Source organism: Podarcis vaucheri (genome assembly GCF_965113315.1).
Source record: "Podarcis vaucheri genome assembly, chromosome: 7".
Taxonomy (NCBI): Eukaryota; Metazoa; Chordata; class Lepidosauria; order Squamata; family Lacertidae; genus Podarcis; species Podarcis vaucheri.
In genome coordinates, this window is record NC_138765.1 from 41,727,512 (window position 1) to 41,752,904 (window position 25,393).

At 44.7% G+C, this 25,393-nt stretch overlaps 2 protein-coding genes across 2 annotated transcripts in view; one reads left to right on the forward strand and one right to left on the reverse strand.

The window, feature by feature from the left end:
• LRRC36 (leucine rich repeat containing 36) overlaps positions 1-4,890 on the reverse strand; it is a 26,944-nt gene extending 22,054 nt beyond the window's left edge. The window contains exons 1-2 of the mRNA XM_082232605.1: positions 4,783-4,890; positions 2,925-3,047 (exon numbers count right to left, since the gene is read on the reverse strand). The gene's annotated coding sequence lies outside the window, so the exon portion shown is untranslated. The remainder of the gene's footprint in view (positions 1-2,924; positions 3,048-4,782) is intronic.
• The window catches only part of KCTD19 (potassium channel tetramerization domain containing 19), a gene marked incomplete at its 5' end in the record, with an annotated part of 23,820 nt that continues 3,277 nt past the window's right edge, over positions 4,851-25,393 (forward strand). Inside the window, 15 exons of the mRNA XM_082232601.1 lie at positions 4,851-5,033; positions 5,405-5,710; positions 8,664-8,814; positions 11,583-11,774; positions 12,214-12,345; positions 12,517-12,739; positions 13,306-13,466; positions 15,122-15,219; positions 16,463-16,605; positions 17,379-17,462; positions 18,495-18,600; positions 19,216-19,816; positions 21,994-22,188; positions 23,412-23,566; positions 23,930-24,031. Of these exons, the coding sequence (XP_082088727.1) occupies positions 4,851-5,033; positions 5,405-5,710; positions 8,664-8,814; positions 11,583-11,774; positions 12,214-12,345; positions 12,517-12,739; positions 13,306-13,466; positions 15,122-15,219; positions 16,463-16,605; positions 17,379-17,462; positions 18,495-18,600; positions 19,216-19,816; positions 21,994-22,188; positions 23,412-23,566; positions 23,930-24,031 (2,832 nt within the window). The remainder of the gene's footprint in view (positions 5,034-5,404; positions 5,711-8,663; positions 8,815-11,582; positions 11,775-12,213; positions 12,346-12,516; positions 12,740-13,305; positions 13,467-15,121; positions 15,220-16,462; positions 16,606-17,378; positions 17,463-18,494; positions 18,601-19,215; positions 19,817-21,993; positions 22,189-23,411; positions 23,567-23,929; positions 24,032-25,393) is intronic.

Genomic DNA, 25,393 nt, shown 5'->3' on the forward strand with positions numbered 1-25,393 from the left:
GAGGGGGAGAGAGAGATGGGGAGAAAATGATTTTTCATTCTGTTGCATAGTGTTTGTTTAGGGTTTTTGTGTCAGCGTCATGTGAGTTATTTATTTATATAACTATTTTTGGTGGTGGTACAAAATATTAGCAGATCCAGAGCTTGGTTGGTTGTGTTCTGTTGATTGCAATGTGGTATGTTTGCATGTGTGTGTGTGGGGGGGGGGGGTGTTGTTGGGTCAGATTAGCCATATTGATTTGTATGTTGTTGTGGGGTGTGGTGGGATAGGACACTGTCTTGTTGGGCTGTATATGTGATAAAGGGGAGCCACACTGGCGTGAAGGCATCCTCCTTTGCTTGTCCCTGTGTGAGTTTAAGTTCTACAAGCATTTTTGTTGTTTAGTTGTTTAGTCGTGTCCGACTCTTTGTGACCCCATGGACCAGAGCACGCCAGGCACTCCTGTCTTCCACTGCCTCCCGCAGTTTGGTTAGGCTCATGTTTGTTGCTTCGAGAACACTGTCCAACCATCTCATCCTCTGTCGTCCCCTTCTCCTTGTGTCCTCCATCTTTCCCAACATCAGGATCTTTTCCAGGGTGTAGTAAAGTTAGTGTTTGTTTAGAAGCTATTCCTTGGTCAAGCAACGAGAGTGAGGCCTTGTGGGTAGCCAACAAGCCACAAGGACCATGGGAAATAAGTTCTGTCCCTGTAACCTCAGACTAACAGGCACCCAGAGTGTGAAAGGTTTATTACGGGAAAGGAAACCCCTGATTTAATGGAAGGTTTGACACCTGGGTCCGGAGTTATGTGCATTCCCTCAGTGGTGCTATCTGGCCTTGATTGCCTGGGAATGTGCATCTGCATAGGCTCCACAGAAGGGAGGAAATCCCTTTGATTTAGGCCCTGGGTTCTTAATTGGCCCAGCTGCCAGAAGTTAGATTGATTAGCCCGCAAGCCGGTCATTGGAGAATTTAAAAATAATCAAGAGTTATGATTGGTTTCGGGGGTTCCGACGCCAGGTGCAAATCGGGGGGGGGGGGAAGATCTGGGAAATGGCTGAGAAAGCGTGCTCTGCAATCCGCAAATCGCCCTACTGCTTGCGAAAGCCTCTGAATGCGGAACTTTGAAAGGACTCTAACTATTCTCTTTGCCTTATTCGTGAGTATGTAAGTTAGTTAGATTTTACAATGTTCTTATTTTTTCTTGCCTGTAACTTACTAAAAGAAGTGCCTGCTATTTTAGCATGTTTTCTTATGTTCTTTTAAAATAAATTTTAAAGAAAGAAACTGTTTTGGTTTGTGTGCCTTTCCGGGGGAAAAGCTAATTCCTAGCCTTACGCTTGGTTACGCTCTATTGTAGAATTTCTGTCTGCAAGTCTGTGGATACAACTTGTGGAGTGGGGATAACCAGCAATAACGGGGCACAGCCTTCTCCCTGGGTTGTGGCTCTGGGTTCCCCAGGACAAAGGGAGTGGTGGCAGCCTTACCGGTGTTATTTTGTCCTGTTTCTGTATAACGTAAACACGCCTGCCAGCCCTGCTCAAGAAACCTGGTCTGGCCGGAGAGCAAAGACAGGTGAGGGAGGGGCGGGTGGCTGGGGGCGAAGTTTACCACACAGGGAGTCTTCTCTTCTCATGAGGTGGCCAAAGTATTGGAGCCTCAACTTCATGATCTGTCCTTCCAGTGAGCACTCAGGGCTGATTTCCTTAAGAATGGATATATTTGATCTTCTTGTACAAGCATTAGCTCATAGAATAAAGGGAGGTCACAGATCAAGGAGTTAAAAACTGTCTTGCTCCACTTCATTATCTTCCTGTCTCTATTATCTTGTGTACCACAATACTCTGGAGCCTCAGGACTTTCTGCTTCACCTACTTACTGTTGTTTTATTGACAACCAGATCTTCAAAATAGTCCTTATCATCCCATCCCTATAGCTTCCTAGATTCAAGGTAAAAAATGCCTTGCACATAAACATTCTGCTCCTAAATTATGTAAACAGCACTTAGAAATACAGGGGGTCGAAATACAATGGACATGGTTGATTGAATATTTACAAACAACTTGTAAACAGGTAAAGACATTGGCAGGATTATTATTATAACCTGCAGTTTTAAAAAGAATATAGAATTAAAGCATAAGTTAAGTTAATTTAGAATATACAGGAAATGATAAGACAAATTTAAGGAACCGCAGAAAGAAGAAGGAAGTCAAATTGTTTGAAATGTTAGGATTTTTGTAAAATTATTGAAATGTATACAAATGAAAACTATAAATAAAATTTTAAAAAGAAAAAAAGAAAGGCAAGGGGCAAAGAAGTCCACATAGCATAGAACTCAAAATATCAAAGAAATAAAAGCATACATTGATACATAACTCATTATATAGAGGATAGGTGTAGGTACATAAACTTTATTAAATGTTAAATAGGTTTCTATCTAATTTTATAACAGTATCCCATACCTGACTGCAAAATATTGAGAATGGCTGGGAGAGAACCCCTGTTTCCATGGCCACAGCCATGCAACAGGTAAGAGAGGAAGAGCCAGAGTTTCCACAGGGCAATTGAAAAAGTTTTATAAGTCTAAATGCTGCCCATCCAGGGCAGAAAGAACACACTCCTAACCATGTCTATGCAGCCATATGCAGTCATTGGGTCTTACTCCCAGGTAAGCAGGTTTAGGATTGCAGCCTACAGTTTAGGTGTATATCACTTCCAAGACTGAGCTGCTAGCACACCGTATTAGACATGTGAAGGCAGGAAAGGATATGGGTGAGATGCCTCTTACTAATACCAAGCTCCTCCACTTGGGAAACAAGAATCATTCATCACCACAACTACCGGCTTCACAGTTCAGGAGCATCCCAGGCTCTGGCTTTTGGGAAAGAAGAGCTAATCTCTCAATAGATTATCCTGCAGCAACCATGAAAGGCCGCAGAACTCACCTCTAGACAAGCAAGCAGGTTCTTTGACAAATCTAAGGACTGAAGGTTTTTAAAGGCTTTCAGGCCATCTCCAAGAGAGACAATTTTGGCTGCATGGGTTCCCTGCAGAGAGATGGACTCCACCTGTTCTGGAAAAAAATGGCAACTTGTAAATGTGTTTTGGTCTTTCCTACAGTTCTTAAACTGCAGTTTTTCACATATCAGAAAATTTGTTTATCTGATTTCTTTTAGCTTTGTATATTCTGACTGTGTGTGGGGGTGTGTGTGTTAGATGTAAAATATGTTGCTGTCATCCACAAGTATGAGTCCTATTAATCTGCAACCCCTAAACCCCACTGTGGTAGAAAACAATAGTGCAAACTGGCACTAAACTGAAAAAAATTAAAGAAATAACTCTCAAGAGACACAAGTTATAAGCAGCATTCAGAGGAGGATCTCTTAGGATAGAGAAAATATTTTTAGAAGAGCTTCCATGGTGCACTAACGTTTCTTTTTATGCACTGTTGCCTCTAATCAAACAGGTTTTTGTAACCATTCAAAACCTGCAGAACCAGTTTATCTAGAGGCAAAGATGGTTTGGATGAGAACAGCGGAGGACCTTGGGGTCTCAATATTTAATTTAGCACCTCCTCCGCACCATTTGAAATAATAGTTGCAGTGCCCCCTAGGCTCCGCACCGTGTGAACGAACTGGTCAAACTCCCCTAAATCTGCCTCTGATGAGCATTTAGAAAATGAGAAGCAATTCTTTCAGATCAGATTCCATTCTCTTGAGTGTAAACACAAACTATCTAGCATTTTCTTTCTTTCTTTCTCTTTTTCTTTCTTTCTTTCTCTTTTTCTTTCTTTCTTTCTCTTTTTCTTTCTTTCTTTCTCTTTTTCTTTCTTTCAAAAAACGATTTATCTTTGTTTTCTTTTTAATACTGTACTTTTATTAGCTGCTTTGACTGGCTGCTTTGAGAGAGAAGAGTGTGTTATAAATAGTATTAAAAACATAAAAAGGGAGGCAGGCAATCTGCCCAACACATTGAGTGGGCTTAAGGAAGCACTGAATTTGCTGCTATAGGTTTAACAATATTAAATTCCCCAACCTGGTGCCAAGGGCAGAAAGCTGTAGAAGGCTCGTGGGATCTCCCTTGTTATGTAAGATCCCCTCACAACAAAACAAAGCTACTGCTTCACCCTAGCCTGGTTTTGCTTCAGTGCACCTGAGTTGCAGAAAAATCCCTGAAGTGACCTCGTGCTACTCAGCAAGGTACTTTGGTTGCCCTGTCCCAAGGACCAGCACCCCAACCCCAACCCCCCGCACCACCACCGTCCCCGAAAGAAGCCTCTCCCCCACTCAGTCCCCCTCTGAGTCCTCCTCTTGAGGTCCCACCGCGGAGTACTTTCGCCTCTCCTTCGCGCGCTTATAGCGAGAAGTTTTCGCCAGGGCGGAGGGACAAGAGAAGAAGCCAGAAGAAAAAAGGGAGCCGTTCCGCATGGAACAAAAGTTCAGGGGAATTAGTTCTGTTTCACACATGCCTCCTACCCCACACTACCCTCCCGACCGGCCAGCCTTCCCTGGAAACGTCCGAATGCTCTAATGAAGTCGTGGACGGTGCCAGGCTATGAAAAGGAGCGCCCCTGAGCATGTGCAGAATATCCACACCCGGTGACCGAAGGGTCCCTTAACTCTGGAAGCAGCGAGGCTTGGAAGTAGGCTTGAGCTTGGCTGGGCCTAAGTAGCCGTGGTCGCCCGGCCGGGGAGGCTGCCCCATGGCGGCGCTGGGGTGGGGGGCGCTCCTTGGGGAGACCGAGCGAGGAGGCCCCTTCGCGCGCGCCCCCGGCCAGGCCTCTCGCTAGCTGGCGGTCAGTACCTGGCTGTAGCCCCCGCAGAGCCGGCTGCCGGCGAATCCAGGCCTCGCTCAGCGGCACCGCCACCGCCATGGGGCCGCCGCGCGTTGCCTGGCAACCCCGGCAAACACTGCGCGGCGGCGGCGGAAGGCCGCGAGCCAAGGAGGCCGTTGAGCGGCCGTCGCCGCCCGGCCTTTGCTTTGCCCTGCTGGGCGCTCTGCCCCGTCCCCTCAGGATGGTCCTCCGCCCCTCTCTCCGCCTGCCCAGCAACATGGTAAAAGGGATCCCCTCAGGAGAGCAGGGCAGAGAGCGCGGAAACCCCAAATGGGCCCCCTGCGCGGGGCTGGAACCGGGGGCGGGGGAGGTCTCCCTCTACACACGCCCCCCCCCCCCACGGAGTGCGCTCTCCGCCCTTTTTTCAGCGCCAGGAAAGAGCGTCTCTGAGCATGTGCAGTTGGAGAGCATGCATCCTTTCTTGCCCCGATCTCGACAGCATCCTCGGATCCGAAGCATTATCGGAGAGGCTTCTTTTTAATATAGATTTAAAAAGAGCGGGTGGGGGAGGGGAATTCACTTGCGTGGTTATTTTAAAGGCTTAGGATCTGCTCTGAGCTTGTACTGATTTCTCCCCCACCTTTCAATTAGGAAGAATCAGAAATAGTTTCTGAAGCGGAATCTTCTGAGGAAGAGCTGATTCACCTGAATGTCGGAGGCTGGTGCTTCTCAGTTCCCAAAAGCAAAATTGCCCAGTTTCCAGACTCTCTGATCTGGAAAGAGGTTTCGGCTTTGACTCAGAACGAAAACGTGCGCCTGTTCATTGACAGAGATGGTTACACCTTCAGGCATGTCCACTATTACCTGCACACCTCCAAGCTGTCCTTCTCCAGCTGTGCTGAACTGAATTTGCTGTACGAGCAGGCCATGCTTTTGCAGCTGACCCCACTATTGCAGGTACTGCCTTTCCTGGCTGTGGTTGAGAACATGCTCTATTAAGATGTAAGCTGTCAAAAGGCTGATAAGTTAGAGCCCAGTTTAATGGGACAACTTTCACAACAGTAGTTTCTTCTCTGGCTGCCCTGGAACTGTCCTTTTTGGACTGTGGAACACTTTATAGGGATGGTTGTGCAGCTCCGTCTGGCTGGGAAAGCAACTGCCTGTGTCAGTTGTACAAAAACCTTGGCAGAATTAGAAGCCAAAGCAGGGAACAGCTCAAGTTAGGCTTAACCATGGGTTTAGAATGTGGGAGCTCCATGAGAACTCACGTACTCCCAGCTTCATCTTACAACTGGGTTCTTTCCCACTACCTGTTTTTTGCCAGCCATAAGCTGCTGTGGCTTCTGGACTGGCAAACTCTATTTTCTTCACATTAATGATTTGAATCCCAGTGTGAGTTTGTACACCCTGGTTTTGTGGCTAACTGGGTTTGCCAATTTTCATGTCTGGGTAGAGTGTGATGAATGACAAGCAGAATACAAAAGAAGGAATCTGCATGCAAGAGGAGAGAGGCCTCCCTCATGCCAAGCCATGGTTCAGTGTTACATCTGAGTTATGTATTCAAGCTGGCAATCAAAGCACTGAGGCAGATGGAGCAAAGGCAATTAGATTGAGGAGCCTGAGGTCCAGGGAAACAGAAGCCCAAGAGAACAGTAAACTGGGAGTTCTTCTCTTGTCTAGGCAGAAGCCAAAGCAGAAGCTATTTATACCTGGCTTGGCCCATCTGGAGGCCTCTTTATGCCTGCTTCACTAATGGGACTGTTGTGGGATCACCCTCCCCACTTTCCTGCTGACTCTGAAGAGGACCCTGCAAGTCCTAAGCGTACTATGGAGTATGAGCCCTCCCCATCCTGAGTTTTCCACTTCTAGCTCTACATCCTCTATGCATGAGATAAGTTCCATTTCATTCAAGCAGATAGACTGGGCAGGAAAAGTTCTCAGTGGATTGTGCCTCCTGTGTCAGTGTTTTAAACCAAACCTAGGTGATGAGGATTTACAAGACCCACCTCAGTCTTCAGCTGCTTGCCTGTCTCACTTTCAGGCAATGAAACGGAAGGCACCAAGACCAAAGGTTGGCATTGTTCTCAGATGAGGCCATAGGCGCCGACTCCATGGGGCTTGAGGGGGCTTGAGCCCCCTCAAAAAAATTTTTTGGGGGGCTCAGCCCCCCCAATAATCTCGGGCGCCCTTGCCGCCGTCCCCCGCCTCCTCCCCACCTGCTCTCTCCCCAGCCAGCCAGCCAGCCGCGCGCCCTAGCCGGAGAGCCCCGGCCGTCCCCCGCAAGAACAGGGGAATCCCCGGGGGCGGGGGCTTCTGCCTCTAGCCCCAGGTTTCCCGCATATCAGCTGTTCCGGAGCTGATTAATAGGCAGCAGCACGCTCTCCCCTATTCGCTCACGAGGGGGCGGCGCCACTTTATTTGCATATTCATGAGCTTATTTGCATATTCATGAGCTTATTTACATTTCACGAGCTTTCCCGGGCCCCCCCAATATTTTTTATAAGTCCGCGTCCCTGGATGAGGCATCACGGAGAACATAGAGAGGGAAGGATGCCTATCAACAAGTGTGGGTGGGACCTGTCACATAGACATGTGGGTGCAAGCTGGTTGATGAAGAGCTTCAGGGCTACTTAAAGCTGTTTTTTTCCTACAAGGCACAATGAATTGGACAGCAACACTGATTCATCACCTTCTTAAATTACTCAGTACCCTCATTAAGGACTCATTCAGACTGCCTTTGTGCTGTGTTTCTAGGCACAGGTCTGGACTTTAAAGTTGCATGTCTGAGCACTGTTGTTTTTTGTTCTGGCACTTTCCCCAGGAAAACCCACGTTTTACCACTGAATTGGAACAAACAGTAATCAGGTTTTCCACATACTGTATTGCCATTTGCTCCAATTCAGTGGTAAAATGCGAGTGTTCCCAGATAAAGCACTGGGACTAAAATAAACTGTTCTGACACAGTGTTTTAAAGTGTGGACCTGTGCCTGGAGTGCACAGTGCAAAAGGAAGTCTGGATGAGCCTTATGACAGGTTATAATGGGTCAGCCATGAACTGTCTGAGTTGACAGTAATTTACACTTCTGAGTAGGATATAGGTTATCTTTGCTAGGTTTCACAGGTCTGACTTGCCCTTTATTAAAAACATCTATGGCAGATTCCTCCTAGGCTTCTCCTGAAGACAGAAAAATAAGTTGGTTCCACTGCCTACCTTGCTGAGCTGATAACCTGTAATGCTGTTTGTTGCAATTACACCCTTCTTCACACAGTGCATAGTTAAACTATGGAACTTGCTCCCACAAGATGTGGTGATGGCCACCAACTTGCATGACAAGAGGAGTGGACAGCTAAGCAGGACCTGAGTTGTTGTTTGTTGAGAGTCATAAGTGGGAGAGCACTGCTGTTGCACTCAGGTTCTGCTTGCAGACTCCCTTTAGGGGCATCTGATTGGCCACTATGGAAATAGGGTGCTAGCCCTCTGGGCTGAGCCAGCTGCAAGGCTCTTGTGTTTTTCTGAAGCCTCCCTAGCTGAGCCTCTCCAGATGCCACCTCAGGAAAAGGGAGAGAAGCTACTTTCCCTCTTCCTCCTTAGTCCCTCCTTAATGAGGGAACAGAAGCACATAAAAGGTTTGCCAAAGGGAAGCATCTTTATGAGCCTGAAAATAGCATCATATATCTTAGAATAGCGCTTACATTGATGATGATGACACGGGCTTATTCAAAACTTTAAGCTTTGCATTGCTCAGGAACTCTTACTTTGTCCTGAAGCAATCAACATTGAGGGCAGTGCTGAAGGACAGTATCCTATGGGTACCTTGCTGTATTGCAGCCCTCCTATTTTAACGCTCCTATGATTTTGTTTAAATATAATGAAAATGCATGCTTAAGAGATGTTTGCCTGTCTTAACAGACCTTAGACAATTTGAAGGAGGGAAAACATAATTTACGTGTCCGTCCTGCGGATATACCAATAGCTGAAAGAGCATCTATGAATTACTGGAGAACACGAAAATGTATCAGCAAGCCTTCCGAATTTCCTCTTAAAAGTCCAACATTTACTGGTAAAAGTCCATTGTAAGCAACTACTTAAGGTTAGACAGGACCAAAATGACAATTGTAGTGATCATAAGCAAACATCTTGGATAATTTTTATAAACTTCCCCTGGCTTCATTCAGCCCACATGATCCCGTGAATGGAGTGTGGGTGAAGCCCAGGAGACGTGGACTCCAAGCAAACTCAGCCATTGCTTATTTATATCTCCCCACCCCTCAGATACATCAACAGGACTACCTAAAGTATAATATTTAATAACACATCACATGAATACATTAATATAAGCTTAAAGCAGCAACCCTATAAAAGCATCAACCAAAAAGCATAAACACCTAGGAAAACAAAGAAGCCTTTGCCTGGTGGCACAACAACTTCAGAGTGGTCTCCAAGTGAGCCTCGGGGGGGGGGGACGACGGGGGGACGGGACCAGTTCATAATGGCTATAACATTATTAGTGTTTCACATCGAATGTAACTGATCCATAGAAAGGACTCTATGAACTGAAAGCTGAAACACTGTATGTACTTTTGTTACCCAAGAAAATCTTCAGTAAAATTAAAAACAAAACCAGGCTCCATTGCTGAAACAGCCCATTTGCTGATAGCAACTGGCCATATCTCAGATGATGGGGGAACCCAGCGAAGGAACTCCAATGCAGATGTAAGTGTAGCGGCAGGTGAGGGGACGGGCCATCATTCAAGTACCCTGGCCCTACGTCAAGAAGGGCTTTACAGGAGAGGACTAGTGGTGCAAGATGCTTGCAATGACTCATTCCAATTAAGCCTAGCAGCTGTATTCCCAAACCTTCAGAAGCAACCCCAGGTGGCTAGGTGAGCAGATTACAGTCATTCACTTTCAGTTACAATCACATATCTCAGTAGGATTATAAAACGAGTTGATGTTGATGTTTAATTGTTTGGCTGCATTCCAAATCACCGTTCTTCCTCCTAATAAACTTTTGCCTGACATTAATTAGAGGGCTGCCCCTTGGGTCATTTGCTCTAGAATGAGGCTTGCTTTATTTTTCACTTGTCTGGGTTATGACAGGATAAGTAGCATGCCCGTGAAGGCGCTGAATGTGGTGTGTTTGTTTTTTAAGTCCTCTGGAGAGAAATTAGCAGTTGAACTTATGCACACTGCTAAGTTGTTTGTGACAAAACTCTTAATACAAATTTGTATAATTTTGTGAGAAACATCCCCTGAGAAACCAAACGGAAACCAAGTTCCTGTCACTTTTGGTCCCAGAGGCATGATAAAAGGCAGCAAGGCACAAGACCAGATTCATTTTGTCCCCTAGAGGTAGGAGGCTGAACTGAAAGTTGATGCTCATTGACAACAGAGAGTTGGGTCTGTTATACAGATACTGCCTTAGAGTCACTGGCACATATTCCTGTAATTGAGCAAAGTCAAGTGTTTTATTTACCCAGATGTCTTTTCAGCTGAATTGTTACTACTAATTGCCTTTATTTTCTTAATTGTTTTCAATCTGTTTTTTTATATTATATATTATACATTATTTTTACTACATTTTACCGAGCTGGGTACATCATCCTGCCAGGTACTTTGGTAATAAGAAAGGAGAGAGAAAATGTGTGTGATATATATATATATATATATATATATATATATATGAATGAGATTATAATAACCAGTGCTATTTTTCTAGAAAAAGAGATGCTGGAGCTCACAATGAACTTCTGCCTTGTTCTCTTAGAATGGCAGTGGTTCCCTTCTGAGGTGCCAGAGCTTTATTTCCCTTCATTTTTACCGTATTTTTCGCTCTATAAGACGCACCAGACCACAAGACGCACCTAGTTTTTGGAGGAGGAAAACAAGAAAAAAATTATTCTGAATCTCAGAAGCCAGAACAGCAAGAGGGATCGCTGTGCAGTGAAAGCAGCAATCCCTCTTGCTGTTCTGGCTGCTGGGATAGCTGCGCAGCCTGCATTCGCTGCATAAGACGCACACACATTTCCCCTTACTTTTTAGGAGGGAAAAAGTGAGTCTTATAGAGCAAAAAATACGGTAATTCCTTTGTCACATTTACTAAGATTTCACTACTCCCTTTATTGAGTTTATACCCATTAAATATACTTCAGATTTGTAAACTGTATTATGGATTTTGTTTAAATCAAATGGTGTATAAATTTTATTAAATAAATTAATTGATTAACAATGACCCAGGCTAATCTTTTGGCATAGATAATCCCAAAGCTTGCTGAAGATCAACAACCATGTGAGGTCAACTATTTCTTTGTATTTAATTTGTCGGGTCTAAAAAAAATGCAAATAGCATTAGCCAGCACAGATGATCATGAGCTTGGAATTTTTGCTCCCCTGCTTGCACCAGTGGAGAATTTCTTCTCAGTTACAAATACCAGCTCCAGATGAGGATTTTCCCACAGGACTACAGCAAGGAAAAAAGGTTGAGCTTGCTTCCTAGCCTGCTGGGATTCCTAGTGATTATCAGCTGCAACAGCTGGTGCTATTTGCATGGGATGTTGTGTGTAGACTGGGGTCACACTTACGGTACATCAAACACTGAAAGCTCATTGCTTCCCCCAAAGATTCCTGGAAACTTGTTTGCTAAAGGGTGCTGGGAATTTTAGCTCCATGAAGGGTAACCTAAAATTCCTAGGATTCTTTGGGGGAAGCCATGTGCTTTCAGTGTATGGTGTGTGTGACCCCAGGCTCTGGATTCAGATTTCTAGTCCTTTATCTGCTGTCTCTGGTCTTCCTAGCTCCTTGCTGACATTCACTTTTTCTCCCTATTAGGATTACATGAGAAAGTCCCCCTAGGACTAATGGACACTCCGTTGCTAGATACTGAAGAAGAAGTGCATTACTGCTTTGTGCCACTAGACATGGTTGAAAAATATCCTTCCTTGGTCAATGATGACAACTTGCTGTGGCTGTCTGACAATGCTGTGCTGATAGAATGTGAAAGCAGCGAGTTTCGTTTCATAGGTAAGCCTTTTCCTTGAGGAAGACAGCAGCAGCAGTAGGCAACAAATAAACATTTCCTTCTATTTCATTTTTAAAATTATTATAACACCCTTTCTACTACTAATATGCTACCAGAGGCAGTCTCAGAACCACAGGTCATGTTGGGGCAAGTGGAATATGTGGGAGTAGGATGTGGGTTCAGGTTTGGTTTTGGTCTTGGTGCCCTGATGGGTAACCTTCAAGAGAGTGGTGAATGGGAGTGCAACCCTGTTGCTTTTGCTAGAACTTTCAGCGGCTTTCAATTATTGTTGACCACAGTATCCTCCTGGACCAACTCTATGAACTGGGGGTGGGTGGCACTGTGTTCTGCTAGTACCTATGGGAGCAGGTTCAGAGAATCGGGTTGAGGTCTTGCTACACTCTGGGCTCATCTTTGTGTTTTTCATTTTATAATTTCTAGCTAATTTTCTTCGCTCAGAGAAGATGCTTTTGCCCGACAACTTTTCCAACATGGATGCTCTGGAGGTTGAGGCTGAGGCGCTGGGGATCCCCGAAGTCACAGAAGCAGTGAAGACCTACAAGAGGAACCCTGGTGTGGTTCTTAATTGCATCTTTCAGTGTAACTCATCTCTATATTAATAGATTTCAAAATAAAATGGGGATTGGGCCATGGGACTTTCACTGGATTAGAAAGTCAAGAGAGGTATAAAATATAATCAGGATTCTTAATTGTTCATTTCTCATTTGTACATTTCCCTTTTAGGAATCTACTCAGAGGGAACAGCTGACCTTCAAGGCGTTGTGAAAAGCACCATGAAGAAGCCGCAAGCTGTTCAGGAAGCAGCAAGTCTCCCTTTGTTCCCAATGGCGCTTGGTCTCTTGGTCAAATATCCTGACTCTGCTTTGGGGCAGCTTCACATGGAGAGTACCCTGGATGGGAACAAGCTCTATATATCCGGGAACGGAGTTCTCTTTCAACATGTCATGTATGTATTTTTGCACCAAAGCAGAACCAATTAGCTGTTAGTGTGCCTAAGACCACTGGGGTGAGGTGGGATAATTAACCTTGCACTATGCTCAAACTCAAAAGAGAGGAGCTTCTCAATTGAAATTGAAAAGAGCATGACTGGGTCTTTGAGCAATTGCTGTGCCCCTAGAAAAAAGGGGAATCATTGGCGGCTTCAAAATATGTAGGGAAATGCTTTAATTTTAATACATTTGACCATACACCTATTTGGTTTTACTTTCGTGTACTTTGATGGCATTGTTTGTTTGATGGTTAATTTATATGATTCTTGACCATGTTTGCATTCCACCAGCCTTAATTACTGTTCTTCAGGTGCACAATTGCAATTGAAGGTTTTAGGCACACTGAAGTTTCTCTTAGTTGTCTAATGAATCTGATTTAAATAAAATTGGGAGTTGGGGTGGTGCTGGAGAGAATCCATGTGTAGCCAAAATAGTAGGAAAGAAATCAAATGGATATCTTTTTAAAAAATGCAAAAATAGATAAAGTAATTTCTTCTAAGTCTATTCCCCCCTTTATCCAAAGGAATTGGTTAGGCACTTGCAGACTCCCACTTATACGGAAGATGTCTGAGCTTCCTGAACTCTGTGCCTATTTGGATCAAATGGATATCATATATGAGCCAATGAAGGATGCCTTGAAAACTTTTCTAAAACAAAAGGCACCATTAGAAACCATGGGAAAAGGTAAGTCAGCTGTTACTAATTTGACCCTTCTTATTGAGTTTTAAGGGCGGGAACAATGTCTTTTTAGTAATGAACAACATGGAATATTGAAGCTATAAAAGAGCAGAATATGAGACGTTAAGTTTGAACCAATGGTTGTTACAAAATAAGTAGTCATTCCCCACAATGTGTTTATTGTCACTAACATTGCAAATTACTTTATAAGGAATATCATTGCATTTTATGTCCATAATACTCTGATTTACAATTATAGCAGCTCAATCAGAATTCCAAACAAAAGTATATAACTGCATGTAACTGTAGGGATGTGAAGGCAGTCTGCCAGGTGTGCTCAGGCACACCCCAATGCTTAAAAATAAACCACTGCATATTCTCCAAGAGGCCTCGGGGAATATGTGTATCTTGTCAGCGTTTGGCACATTCTCCAGGTGATATGCATAACCTCCAAGACACATCAAAGAAAGTGCATATTTTAGCAGAATTGTGTACACTGCATGTTTTGTGCATATCTTGAGAGCTATTATACATTCTCTGAGCAATATGCATTATATCCAAGAACATGCACACTTCAGCATAATCAGATTATTGCAGTGTACAAGTAACCTCAGATAATCTGCAAAAAACAGCAACCTAAGTAGGGACTTTAGTGGACTGTCTGTAAGCACTGGCGGAGGAACAGGGGTGCGGGGGGAGTGCACCACCCCTGGTGGCACTATCCCGGCGGGGTGCCATCGTGGCTGCCCCCTCCCTGTGCTGAGCGCCACACCCCCAGGTCGCGCGCCAGCCATGCCCCCCACCTGCTCTCCGCCGCCCGCCTTGCCGGAGCTTGAAGCTCCGCCACTGTCTGCAAGTGATATAAGTGATAGCTGGCAACTGTGATGATTAAACTGAAGTTATTCTGCATATATATGCAGCAACTTTCTACACATAAGAACCCTGCTGGATCAGACCAAAGATGCATATAATCTCACATCTTTTTCTCGCAGTGGGCAAGTAGATGCTTCTTGGAAGCCCACAAGCAGAGGAAAAAATGTTCCATTTGGATTCGTTCAAAGAGGCTCCCTGTAACTACTGATCAGTGGTTACAGTGAGCCCCTCTGAATGCATTCTCACAGCTGATTGGTGGTTACAGTGACCTTCTTTGAACTTTGGCAGGTGGCAGACACCTAATGTCAGGTGATTTACTGCTGTCAAAATTGGCCCACAGTGGTAGAATTGGGAATCAGGCCCACTGGCTAGATCTAATTCCGTAATCTAGTTATAAACTTTCTGCCACAGTGTGCTGAAGTAAGACTAGAGCAAATTTTGACCTGCAACTGCAAAGGAGTCTTTGTAAGCATTAATAGAAGTGAGCAAAAAATGACATTATGTTGAGTAATTGGCAATATGTGCATGAATGCTGAGCTGTAGGTTGGCATGGCTGTCATTGCCCATGGGCCAGTTGAAAACTGCCCTGCTCTAAGGGCAAATGGTGGGGAAACTTGCTTGAAAACTTGCTTTTCGAGTTCAGTAGATTATCTGCAGCTCCTTGCATGGGCAAAACATTTGTATATGAGCTTGCAATAGGGAGGGATTTTGTGGATCAAGGGTGTTCACCACATTGACGAAAGCAGCAATGCCTTTAAAATTGCATTCTGTTTCTCTTTCACATGCAGGCTGGGCAGCAGGACTAACAGTCTTTTCACTCCATCATATTGTCAAAGTGTATGTTGGAAGTCACTGGTACGCAACTTACTTGCAAACATTACTGAAGGTACAGTTCTTAAGAACGTGTGACATTGCCTTTCTTGCCTTTTGATAGTCTGAACCTTCAGGCCAATTTCCTAAAAGCACTGAGGTGCTTGCACTGAACTGTATCAGCATACTTGTGGGAGGTGGCACTAAACTTCATTTCTGCTAGCGTTTTAGCATGAAAGGTTCTGAGCTCACCTTGTCACACGCTTGCTTTCTATGGGCATCTTTTAACATGTCCCCCTCCCTACATCCTAGTGGAATAGTTCATATGAACACCTGAAGCTGCCTTATCCTAAGTCAGATCATTGGCCTGCTTGGCTTGGTGCTCTTTACTTTCCCAGCAGCTTTCCAGTGCTTCAAGTTTAGTCTCCACCATCTTCAGTTTAAAGGGTTAATTAACTGGTGATGAGAGAAGACTCTTCTCTGCCTGAGATAGTTCTGGAGAGACAGCCAGAGAAAGCTACAAGGAAGAAAGCTTCATGGCATACAAATAATCCTTAACTGGATATGCTGGAGATTAAACCTGGGACTTTGCAGGCATACTTGATAATAGTGTTACAGACTAGCACACAAACTGAAGGTAATTCACACCTCTACAGTACATGCTTTATTTACACATATATACAACCTGTGTCTAGACCGAGAGAGCACAGAACATTCATATCCCAAGAGGTTCCTGTTCTTCCCATTGCTGCAGCCTCATATTCCAAGAGACTCCAACATCCTGTCTGACCTTCTCTGCAGCATAAAATGGACTGCTTGCCTCATGCTCTAGCCTACCCATCCCTGCTGCCTCAGCTTGCAAAAGGGACACTTTTCCTGTTCACTTACCTCATTGCTCACAGCATTTCTGCCCCTCCCTCCTGAAACTCTGGACTTTTGTCTCTGCTATATCTCGCCTCAAGGAGAGGCTTTCACCATTTTCTGTCGGGCCCAGAGTGTGTGTGTTATTGGCCTTCTTAATGGGTTAATGGCTCAGCTTGACTCATTAGCCTAACTAAATCCAGGGTTTCCTGTGTTTGGCCCAGTTTAATCAAACTTTGATTAATTATAACTTTTACTAAATCCAAGAGTTATGAGTGGTTTCTGCTCACAAACTCTGGCACCCAGAACCTATAATAATACATTTTCCTTGTGGAGTAGAAAAGTTGTAAGGGTTGTTTCATTGTGGGTGAGTGTGGGCAAAAGAGGGCTGCTTTCTCTTTTAAACAAGTTGTGCTTCTGTTCTTCTTTATGGCCTTGTTTGTTTGTTTTTTTGCCAGTTTCCAGAGCTGCTGTCAAATAGCAAAAAGGTGTATTGGATTACTTATGGTCAGGCTCTCCTCATCCATGGAGATGGACAAATTTTTCGACACATCCTTAACTTCCTTAGATTTGGTAAACTCTTCTTGCCTTCTGAATTTAAGTAAGTGAAATGGTTGCCATTTCCTGTGTTCCTAACATGGTCAGGTCATGATTAATGCAGCCTTCTCAACCAATGCAGGACAGCCACATGGGCTTTGTCAACTGGAAGTTTATGCTTTGGCCGAAGTGGTCTTTGGGTGGAGGGGCTGCAGCAAGTCCTCCGGCAATCTTAAACTCACAGCCACTATTCAGTGCCATCCATCAAGGGAAACTGGCCTAGGCATGTCCCGTCTGGATGCCTCCTTCCTATTAGACAGAGAGTGGAATGCTGGCTACTTCTCATAAAAGTCCATATTCTGGTGCTGTGTGAGGGATACATGTAGTGCTGTCCTGTGGAGGTGCCAGTTTCCATCTACTCTGCTTCCAGCTTGGCACTACAAAGGAACTGAGGTGGAGCCTCCTCTGTTTGCTCAAGTCTCTTCAGCTGTATCATGTGATCCCGCCTGATCTGGATAGTGGGTGGAAGATATAACAACACACTGGGCCAGTGCCGACTTTCACAGTAAATAGCCAGTGTTCCATTTTGACTCACACCCAAGATTTGGTGTGAGTTTGCAGCAGAGTGTAAGAAGGAGAAACCTGTTAGCTCTTGAGGGAACATGTGCCACCCTGATATTTTAAGATGAGACATGAGCTTCAACACGCTTTTTAGAGCACCTGTATTTGAGTTGCACAGTCTTGTTTGTTGCCAATAATGTTTTTACAAAGTTTGACAGGGCTCTCTGCGCACTTGATTTGCATAAACAAGCCTTGAGTTTTGTTTCTAATTGTCAGAGAATGGTCTCTGCTGTGCCAGGAAGTGGCTGCGTATCAGATCCCTTCTCTTGTCGAGGCTCTTCATCAATATGACACATACAGGTATCCTCAGTTTCTTTCTACTTTATCTTTTAAAAATCACGTATCAACCAGTGATGTTCAGGGGGCATGAGAACTCCCTCTGGGTGGACGATAGGCCAGAATTACAGCAATCCAAAGCACATCTACGAGCCCCTTCCCTATAGTTGTTTGTCCCTGAATGGTAAACAGCTGGGAGGCAGTTTTAAGCAGGGGTGGGGTGGGGAGTTTGGTAGGAAACAGTCTTTTATCCAACCCCGCCCCCTGGCCAACCTCCTGAATGGGATGTTTGTTGCATCAGCACTGTCAGGCGCAAAACCCCCTGCTTTTAAGAATGAGAAGGCATCAGTACAATGAGGAGGTTTCGGAGGAGAGATTTCTTGATCTATGTAATTCATATCCCAACTTTCTTGCAGTATAGGACCCAAGGCAGCTCACAGTACAAATTAAAACAAATTACTGCTAAAAATACACAGTATTGACACAAAATTGTCATGACATGCCTAATTTTATAAACTTCTATTATGTTGCCTCTTACTCACCTTTTCTCCAAACTAAAAAGTCTTAAACATTACAACCGTGCCTCTTGGGGAACAATGCTGCACCCGTTTCTCAACTTTGCAATAACGTTTTTGAGGTGAAGTCACTAGAACTGTACGCAGTATTCCAAATTCAGTTGCACCATAGATTTAGATGATGGCATTATAATATCAGCACTTTTACTTCCAAATCCTTTCCTGATTATTCCTAGCATGGAATACATCATTTTCACAGCTGAAGCAGACTTGGTCAACATCTTCATCAAACTATCCACTAAGTTCTCAAGGTCTCATTTTTCCAGGAACTGATACAGCCAACTCCTTCTCCTCTTCCTCTAGCTTTTGCTCACAAACTGCTTGAAATTTCTACTTTCCCCCTCCATTTTTTCAATGTCTACATCTTAATACATTTTGAAGATGCAGGCAATATTCTTAAATACGGAGGCAGGCACACTACCTCCAGAGCCATGGCTGACTTCACAGATGATTCTTGTAATGTGAACTGTTTTATTTACAGGTTATGGGTGCAACAACAGGAAGCTCAAAGAGCAGCTTTTCCATTTAGAAGTCTTGAGATTGCAGTGCCAGAGAAAGAACAAGAGTCTGGTGAAGAGCCTCAAAATGTAAGGTTATTCTTCACTCAATGTTATCATTAAGAACATAAGAAGAGCCTGCTGGATCTGGCCACTGACCCATCTAGTCTGGCTTCCTGCTCCCACTGTGGCCAACCAGATGCCTGTAAGAAACCCACAAGCAGGACCCAAGTACAAGAGCACTCGCCCCTCCAATGGTTTCCAGTAATTGGCATTCAGAAACAAACCTACCTCCATCCATGGAGGCAGAGCATAACCATTGTGGCTAGTAGCCATTGATAGCCTTACCCTCCATGAATTTGTCTAACCCTCTTTTAAGGCTGTCCAAGTTGGCCGTCATCCCTGTGGTTTAGAATGAGTGTACCTTACAAACCTCTAATGTTTAACTGTCTTAACTTTCTCCCAATCATTTCTGGAAGGTTCTATAATCCTCAGCATTTCTCAAAGAGCCCAATTTATTATTCACCCTCCAAAGATACAAAGCTGCCACACCTCATAAAATTATAACAGAATCCTGTTATATTGCTTCTAAGGGAACTCTGATATTAAAGCAGTTGGAAAACAGGATACATTGACACTGCCAAATTACACTCTATCTTAGAATTTTAATGGAAAATTTCCCTTTTCTTTTCTTTTCTTTTTTAGCACTCCTATATTGCTGTGGATTTAGATCAATGTGCCAATAGCTGGAATATATCTAGAAATACACAAGACCTGGAAGAAAGAGACAGAGTGAATGAAAAGTCCCCCCACATTTCCCCAACCAAGGGATCAAAGCGAAGAAATAACTGGGATGGATATAGCCAGTCCACAGATGGGTGGGACAGTTCCTGCTGTTTCAGACAGCCTGAAAGGAAAAGAGGAGCAAAAGGCAATTTAAGCAAAAAACCGGAAAACAGAGACACTCCCATCCAGAAGCTCATTTCCCTAGTGCAGGGATGGGATATGGCGAACTATCGGTGCAGTGAAGCCCACCAGGTGGCAACATCCAATGGTGTCAAAGTGGCTGAAGAGCCTGAAAGGAGAGTGCCTTGCAATTTCCCACCAGCCACTTGCTTTGGGGTCACCAGTCCTGAGCTCACAAGTAATGGGCAGCTGCCGAAAGCTGGGCAGTGCCTGCTGGGCATCCCGGCTTCTGAGGCATGGCTTGTCAAGATTGGAAGACAAAGCATTTCTGAGGAGGTTTCTTCAGCGGCTGAAAATGTTGCAGCCAAGGAATTGAGTAGCCAAAAAGAGAGAGATAAAGGTGAGTGAACACCTGAATTTGATGCTCATAAATTAGTGCTCTCTGAGGATGTCAGGAACAAGGAGTGCCCCCCCCCCAAAGCAGGGGTTGCTGGGACCTTTCCTTTCTCCTTGCCCCTTCTGTCTATACATAATGGCTTCTTGTTCAGCAGACATGTGGTGTTAGTAATCAATCACCTCTGTATTCATGATGGAGAGGGGTTGGTGTAGAAGCAGGTGGGGTGGATATTATCTCATTGTCATGGTGAAGTTTGGTCTTGCGATGATTACTCCTGTCTTCAGCGGTGGGGGGCCTCTGCTGGTCCACTCTTGGAGGCTGATGGCTTTAGGGGATTTTTCATTGGGCAGAGCAAGTGATCCTATTGAGGCTCTTGTTTCGTTGTGGAACAGTGAGATGACTGGGGCCTTTGACACAATTGTTCCAAAAGGTCCTCTTTGGCACTGTGGAGACCACTCTCTGGTACTGAAGAGCTGTGGTTGATGAAGCAGGCTGGATGAAGACTGAATATAAGTGACAGAAATCAGTGCTATAAAAAGAAAAAACGAAAGAGGAAAACAGTGATTAACTTCTTCTCCTGCAAGGAGCATCTAAGGGGAAAATCTACATGATTGTTGCTCTCTGTTGAACAATTAGAGGTAGAGGCTGCAAGTCATCTGCCTCTGTGATGTTGCTGTTTCGAAAACCCACTTGGGCAGGATCTGTTCTTTAATTGCTTATGGAGTTCCATGAACTGGTTGCAGGGATCTTTAAGGGATTAAGTCTCTAGCGTTTGTATGCAGAAAGAGGAAGGTTAGCTATTTCGTCAGTTGTTCTTCTGCTTGTTCCGAGGCTTCTGCAAGTTCATGCAAGCTCCACGGTTGCCAAAGAGGGCTTATTTAGCTGATACTTTGCCGTGAAAAGTTGCTTGAATTGTTCAGGACTGGGCTATTCATATCTGAATAGCTTCATATTTATTTATTTTAGGGGCTTTTATCTCATACAATGAAGAACGTAACACACCCATCAAACAGCATAAAAAGAGTCAAGAACTGGATGGTGAAGCATAAATAAAGGCCTGTGTGAACAGGTGTGCCTTAAGTAGGCAATTGAAAGAAACTACTGATGATGCCTGCTTAATATGAATAGGCAAGGAGCTCCAGGCCAAGGTGCAGACACACTAAGTTTCCTGTGAAAACATCATGTGGTGCCCTTCATAGTGCCTCTATGCTCGGCCGCTATGAGGGGCAAGATGGTCTCTCAAGTCAGCTGTTCCCAAAGAGAGGTCCTCTTATGGATCAGTAACTGGTTAAGAAATAGGAAGCTGAGAGGAGGACTAAATGGATAGGCCTCCCAATGGAGGGATGTAGAAAGTGGACTCCACCAAGGATTGTGTTTGGGGGTTGTGTGTTTTACTTTGTTCACTCTAGAGTTAGGGATGAACAGTGAGGTTGCCAAGTTTGCTGGTGGTACCAAATTGTTCAAAGTGTTAGAATAGAAGAGGCTTGAGAGGAGCTGTAAAAGGAAACCAATTCATAGCTTAGCCTAACCCCAAAACTGAGTGAATGGGCAATAAAATGGCAAATGAAATTAAAAACAAGTGTAAATTGATGCATGTGGGATCAACACCCCCACCTTAATTTCACTTATGCTCAAATAGAACCAAAACTGGGGGTCACTGATGAAGAATGAGACCTTGAGGTTGTAGTGGACAGCTTGATGTAGGTGTTGATTCAGTGTATAGCAGCTGTGGAAAAAGGCAAATTCCACGTTAGAGATGATAAGGAAAGGGATTGCGAATAAAACTACCAAATATCATAATGCCATTGTACAATTTCATGGTGAAACCACCATGGGCTTAGTGTGTATAGTTCTGGTCACACCTCAAAAAGTATATTGAAGCACTGGGAAAGGTACCAAAAAGGTAAAAGGGATGGAGCAACTGTCCTATGAGAAGAGTTACACACCTGGCACTTTTTAATTTGGGAAAAAGTGAATAAGAGAGAATGCGAAAGAGGTGTGCACATGCTGTGGCATACATGGAGTGTAGAACTGGCCACAGAATGGTGCCTCTTTGCCTTCCATGTCTAATATGACTTCCTAAATTCCATTGGTAGATGCAAGTCAGGATGCAACATCTGATAACTCTTTATATGCCAATACATATGTCATGTTAACAATTTTTACCCATTTCTGCCCAGGGACACTCCCTGAACAAAGCAGCAGTGCTATCATGGATGAGCCCCATGGGGACACTGGCTTGATTCTTAAAGTGGAGCATCCTCCGATTGTGGCTTGTGATGGTTCCTGCTCATCTCATGAAAGCAGCATTCTCTACAGCACACACCTGGAGGACATGAAAGTAGCTAGTGGCCTAGCACACCCCATGGCCAAAGGTACTGGGCATGGGAAGGAGATATAAAGAAGGGGCAGGGCTGAAGGGAAAGGGGGGGAGGGACTCCACCCTCAAAAAATAGAACCCCCCGATTCTGTACCCAGAATCTTCACTATTTCTCCTTGCAAAATGAGAAATTACTGTATATTTTGGCAAGAAGCTCCCACTCTTGGAACCATTTCCATAACAAAGATCTTGCCCTGTTGAGTTCAAGAAAAAAAATGGTTATATTGTGAAGGCCTTTTCTATTGTATTTCAGTGGGGTAATGGTGCTTCTTGAACATCAAATAATGCTACAAGTAGAGACTAGCTCTGAGCTGTATAGAGTTGTGTCCAATAATACAATTTGGTGAGACTATTCAGTGTATCTGGGATTTTCTTCTTGGGCAGTTTGGTTAGTGAATGTCATGGAACTTGCATCTTGCTTAAGTCCCATGAGAGTGACCTGCTCTGCTAGGCCCCATATGCTGCTGCAGTTGCTCTCTTCTAGATGCCCACATGGTTGGATTGTTGGCATCAGTCAGCAGTGTGGGTTGCTGAGTAAAACAGCTTTGTCTTCAGGCAGATTATGCTAGATTAATGGTCTTCAACCAGTGGGTCAGGAGCCACGACTGGGCTGCGGTTTGATTTAAGGAGGGACACAACAGCAGCAGCACCATGCAAAGATTTGTCTAAAATATGAGAAATGGCTCCCTAAATGCATATTTTGGTTAAAAATGAAAGTAACATAGAAATATGCTTTATAGTAGGGGAAATTGCTTTGCAAAAATATTAGGGGGAAATGTATGCATTGGGAGAAATTCACACTACAATGCTGTTGAATTTTTATTTTTTTATTTTTTTACAAACAGATAAGGAAATATAGAGAACCGAATTTAAAACTGAAAAACTGAGAGAAATAAAAATTGACAGGATCCCCTCTTCCTCACAATTCCAACTTGCCTTGGGTAGTTTTGCAGTGGCACTAGAATACTTGTGGATTGTGCTGTGACTAGCTGGATCTGTGGTGAACCAAGGATGTGACTCCTTGGCCACACTGAGTTACAGGGCCAGGCAGAAACCATGGAAGGTGGTGCCACCAAGTCAGAAACAAATTGCCCCAAAGCCAAACAAAGATCCAGTCTAGGCGGTGCCATTTTTGTAAAGAGGGTGATTGAGGGAGACACTGAAGGTCTGGCAAAGAAATGGGTGTTGATGGCACTCCCTAATTCTTTCCGCTTATAGATATTGTCTTTCTGAGCTTTCCATTGTCACAAGAGGAGATTTTTTATGCCCGAAAGTGCCACTGCTTTCTCACCGATGTCATCTTGGATTCCATAAGGCAGAAGGACCCCAAGAAAATGACTGCCAAAGTCGAGCTGCTTGTGCAGAGGCTGTGGGTAAGAAGACAACATGGCTGCTCTTGGGTTTATAGAGGCATTGGGTGCCAATCCCGAAACCATGTGGCCTATTGGCACAAGCTCTGCTCGCCTAGGGCATATCACCTGCTGAGACCTCCTTCCTGGTCTAACAGCTTGACTGTGAGCTCTGGGAATATTTGGAGACCACCAAAAGGCAATAAGCTTTGCCCTGCCCTCATCTCTCCCTTCTTCTAAGGCTTCTGCAGAAGAGAGTGGAATCCTGCAGCCATTCCTGCCTGCCTGGTCCTGGTCCTTCACCTCCCTTCCTCCCTCACAACCCTGCTAACTGCTCTTCTACACAGTTGGCTTTGGAAAATGGTTGTTGTGTGTCATTTCTTGCAGAGCCTAGAGATCACAGCTAAGGAGTTTGTGGCTGACTTGCTGAATGTGGCACCCTTTAAAGCAGATAGTCATGCTTGTGAGAAGTTACTGAAATGGATTGAAGTAAGTACGAACTATTGATTTGCTTCCTTTTGTAGTGGAGGACAGGGACTGCTGCTGACCCAGAAAGACCAGGCTCTTGCTGCTTGCTTTGTGACTTCCTCCATTTGATTGAACAGAAGGGCTGGGGGGGGGGAGAGCCTCAGAACCCACAGTGTCAGCTTGGATAACAGGTTAATGTTTGAGCAGAGCTGAGTGAAATTTGCAGGCATAGGAGCTCATTCTGAGGATATGAACTCTGCCAAATTGGTTCAGGATTTCACTTTTACGGAGTGCTTACTTTATACTATGAGTGTTCTTTAAAAGACAGCATCAACAAATATCTGTCACTTTTATTTCTTAGAAGAATTAGATGAAATTTGAAAGTCTAAATGTCAGGTAAATGGGTGCAGGGTTTTTTATTTTGGCAAGGGGAATGTTCGATAGATTTATTGCTTTATTGTTTGGCGCCCAGCCACGCTTTCCCTGCGGGCCTCTGTAGCTTCTGTTTACGCAGTGTGGCTTTGGAGCGGCCGTAAAGCAATTAGCAGAATTACACAGCGTCTGTGTGTCGAAAGGGCAGTAAGTAAGTCCAGACGTTTCTTCTATCCTAATATCTCTTTATTGGAAACAAAATAGCATATTTACAGTCCACAACAGCCATCAGTCTGTAGCTGCATTTTCTCTGCCTCCTCTCTCTCTCTTTGCAGCGGCTGAACTGAATGCTTTCGATTTCCACTCAGTTCACAGCATACCAAGCTGTTTACTTCACGTCCTGGCTTACTTCCCTTGTAAGCCGGTCCCCTCAAGCACGAGGCATAGAAGGTTAACCCTTCACTACACCCAACAGGGAACATGTAAAGTTTCCTTTTTTAAAGGATCCCTTTACCCTATGGGGCCCTCATTCCTCCTCTTCAAACCCCAGTGCCTTGCTTACCTGGTTTTGGGAAGGTGGCATGAGGGCTGGTATGTGTGTGTGTCAAATGTTGCTGAGGGCCACCAAAAAAAGCCTCAAGGACTGCGTGCTGGACCACCGTGTGCTAGCTAGAGGAACAGGTGGAGAAGGTGGCCAGTAAGCCGGTTGTTCTGCTGGACCATCCACATCTAGGAGTGTCCACCAGTGGCGTAGCGTGGGGGGTGCCAGGGGTGCCGGCCGCACCGGGCGCAACATCTGGGGGGGGCGCGAGTCCAGAGGGCCCAGCCGCGTCGTGCCCTCGGCCCGCCCCTATTGTCAGAGGCTCAGCGTGGAAGTGTTAACAAAGTTTCAGAAGGGGGAGCGAGTGGGGAGGGACGCGGGGAGGGGAGGGGGTCCCCGCTTCTCTGGCAGCCTTGCAGAAGTGGCCACCGCCCGGCGGCTCTGCCTTTGCTCGCAGGCCTGCCTGGGGG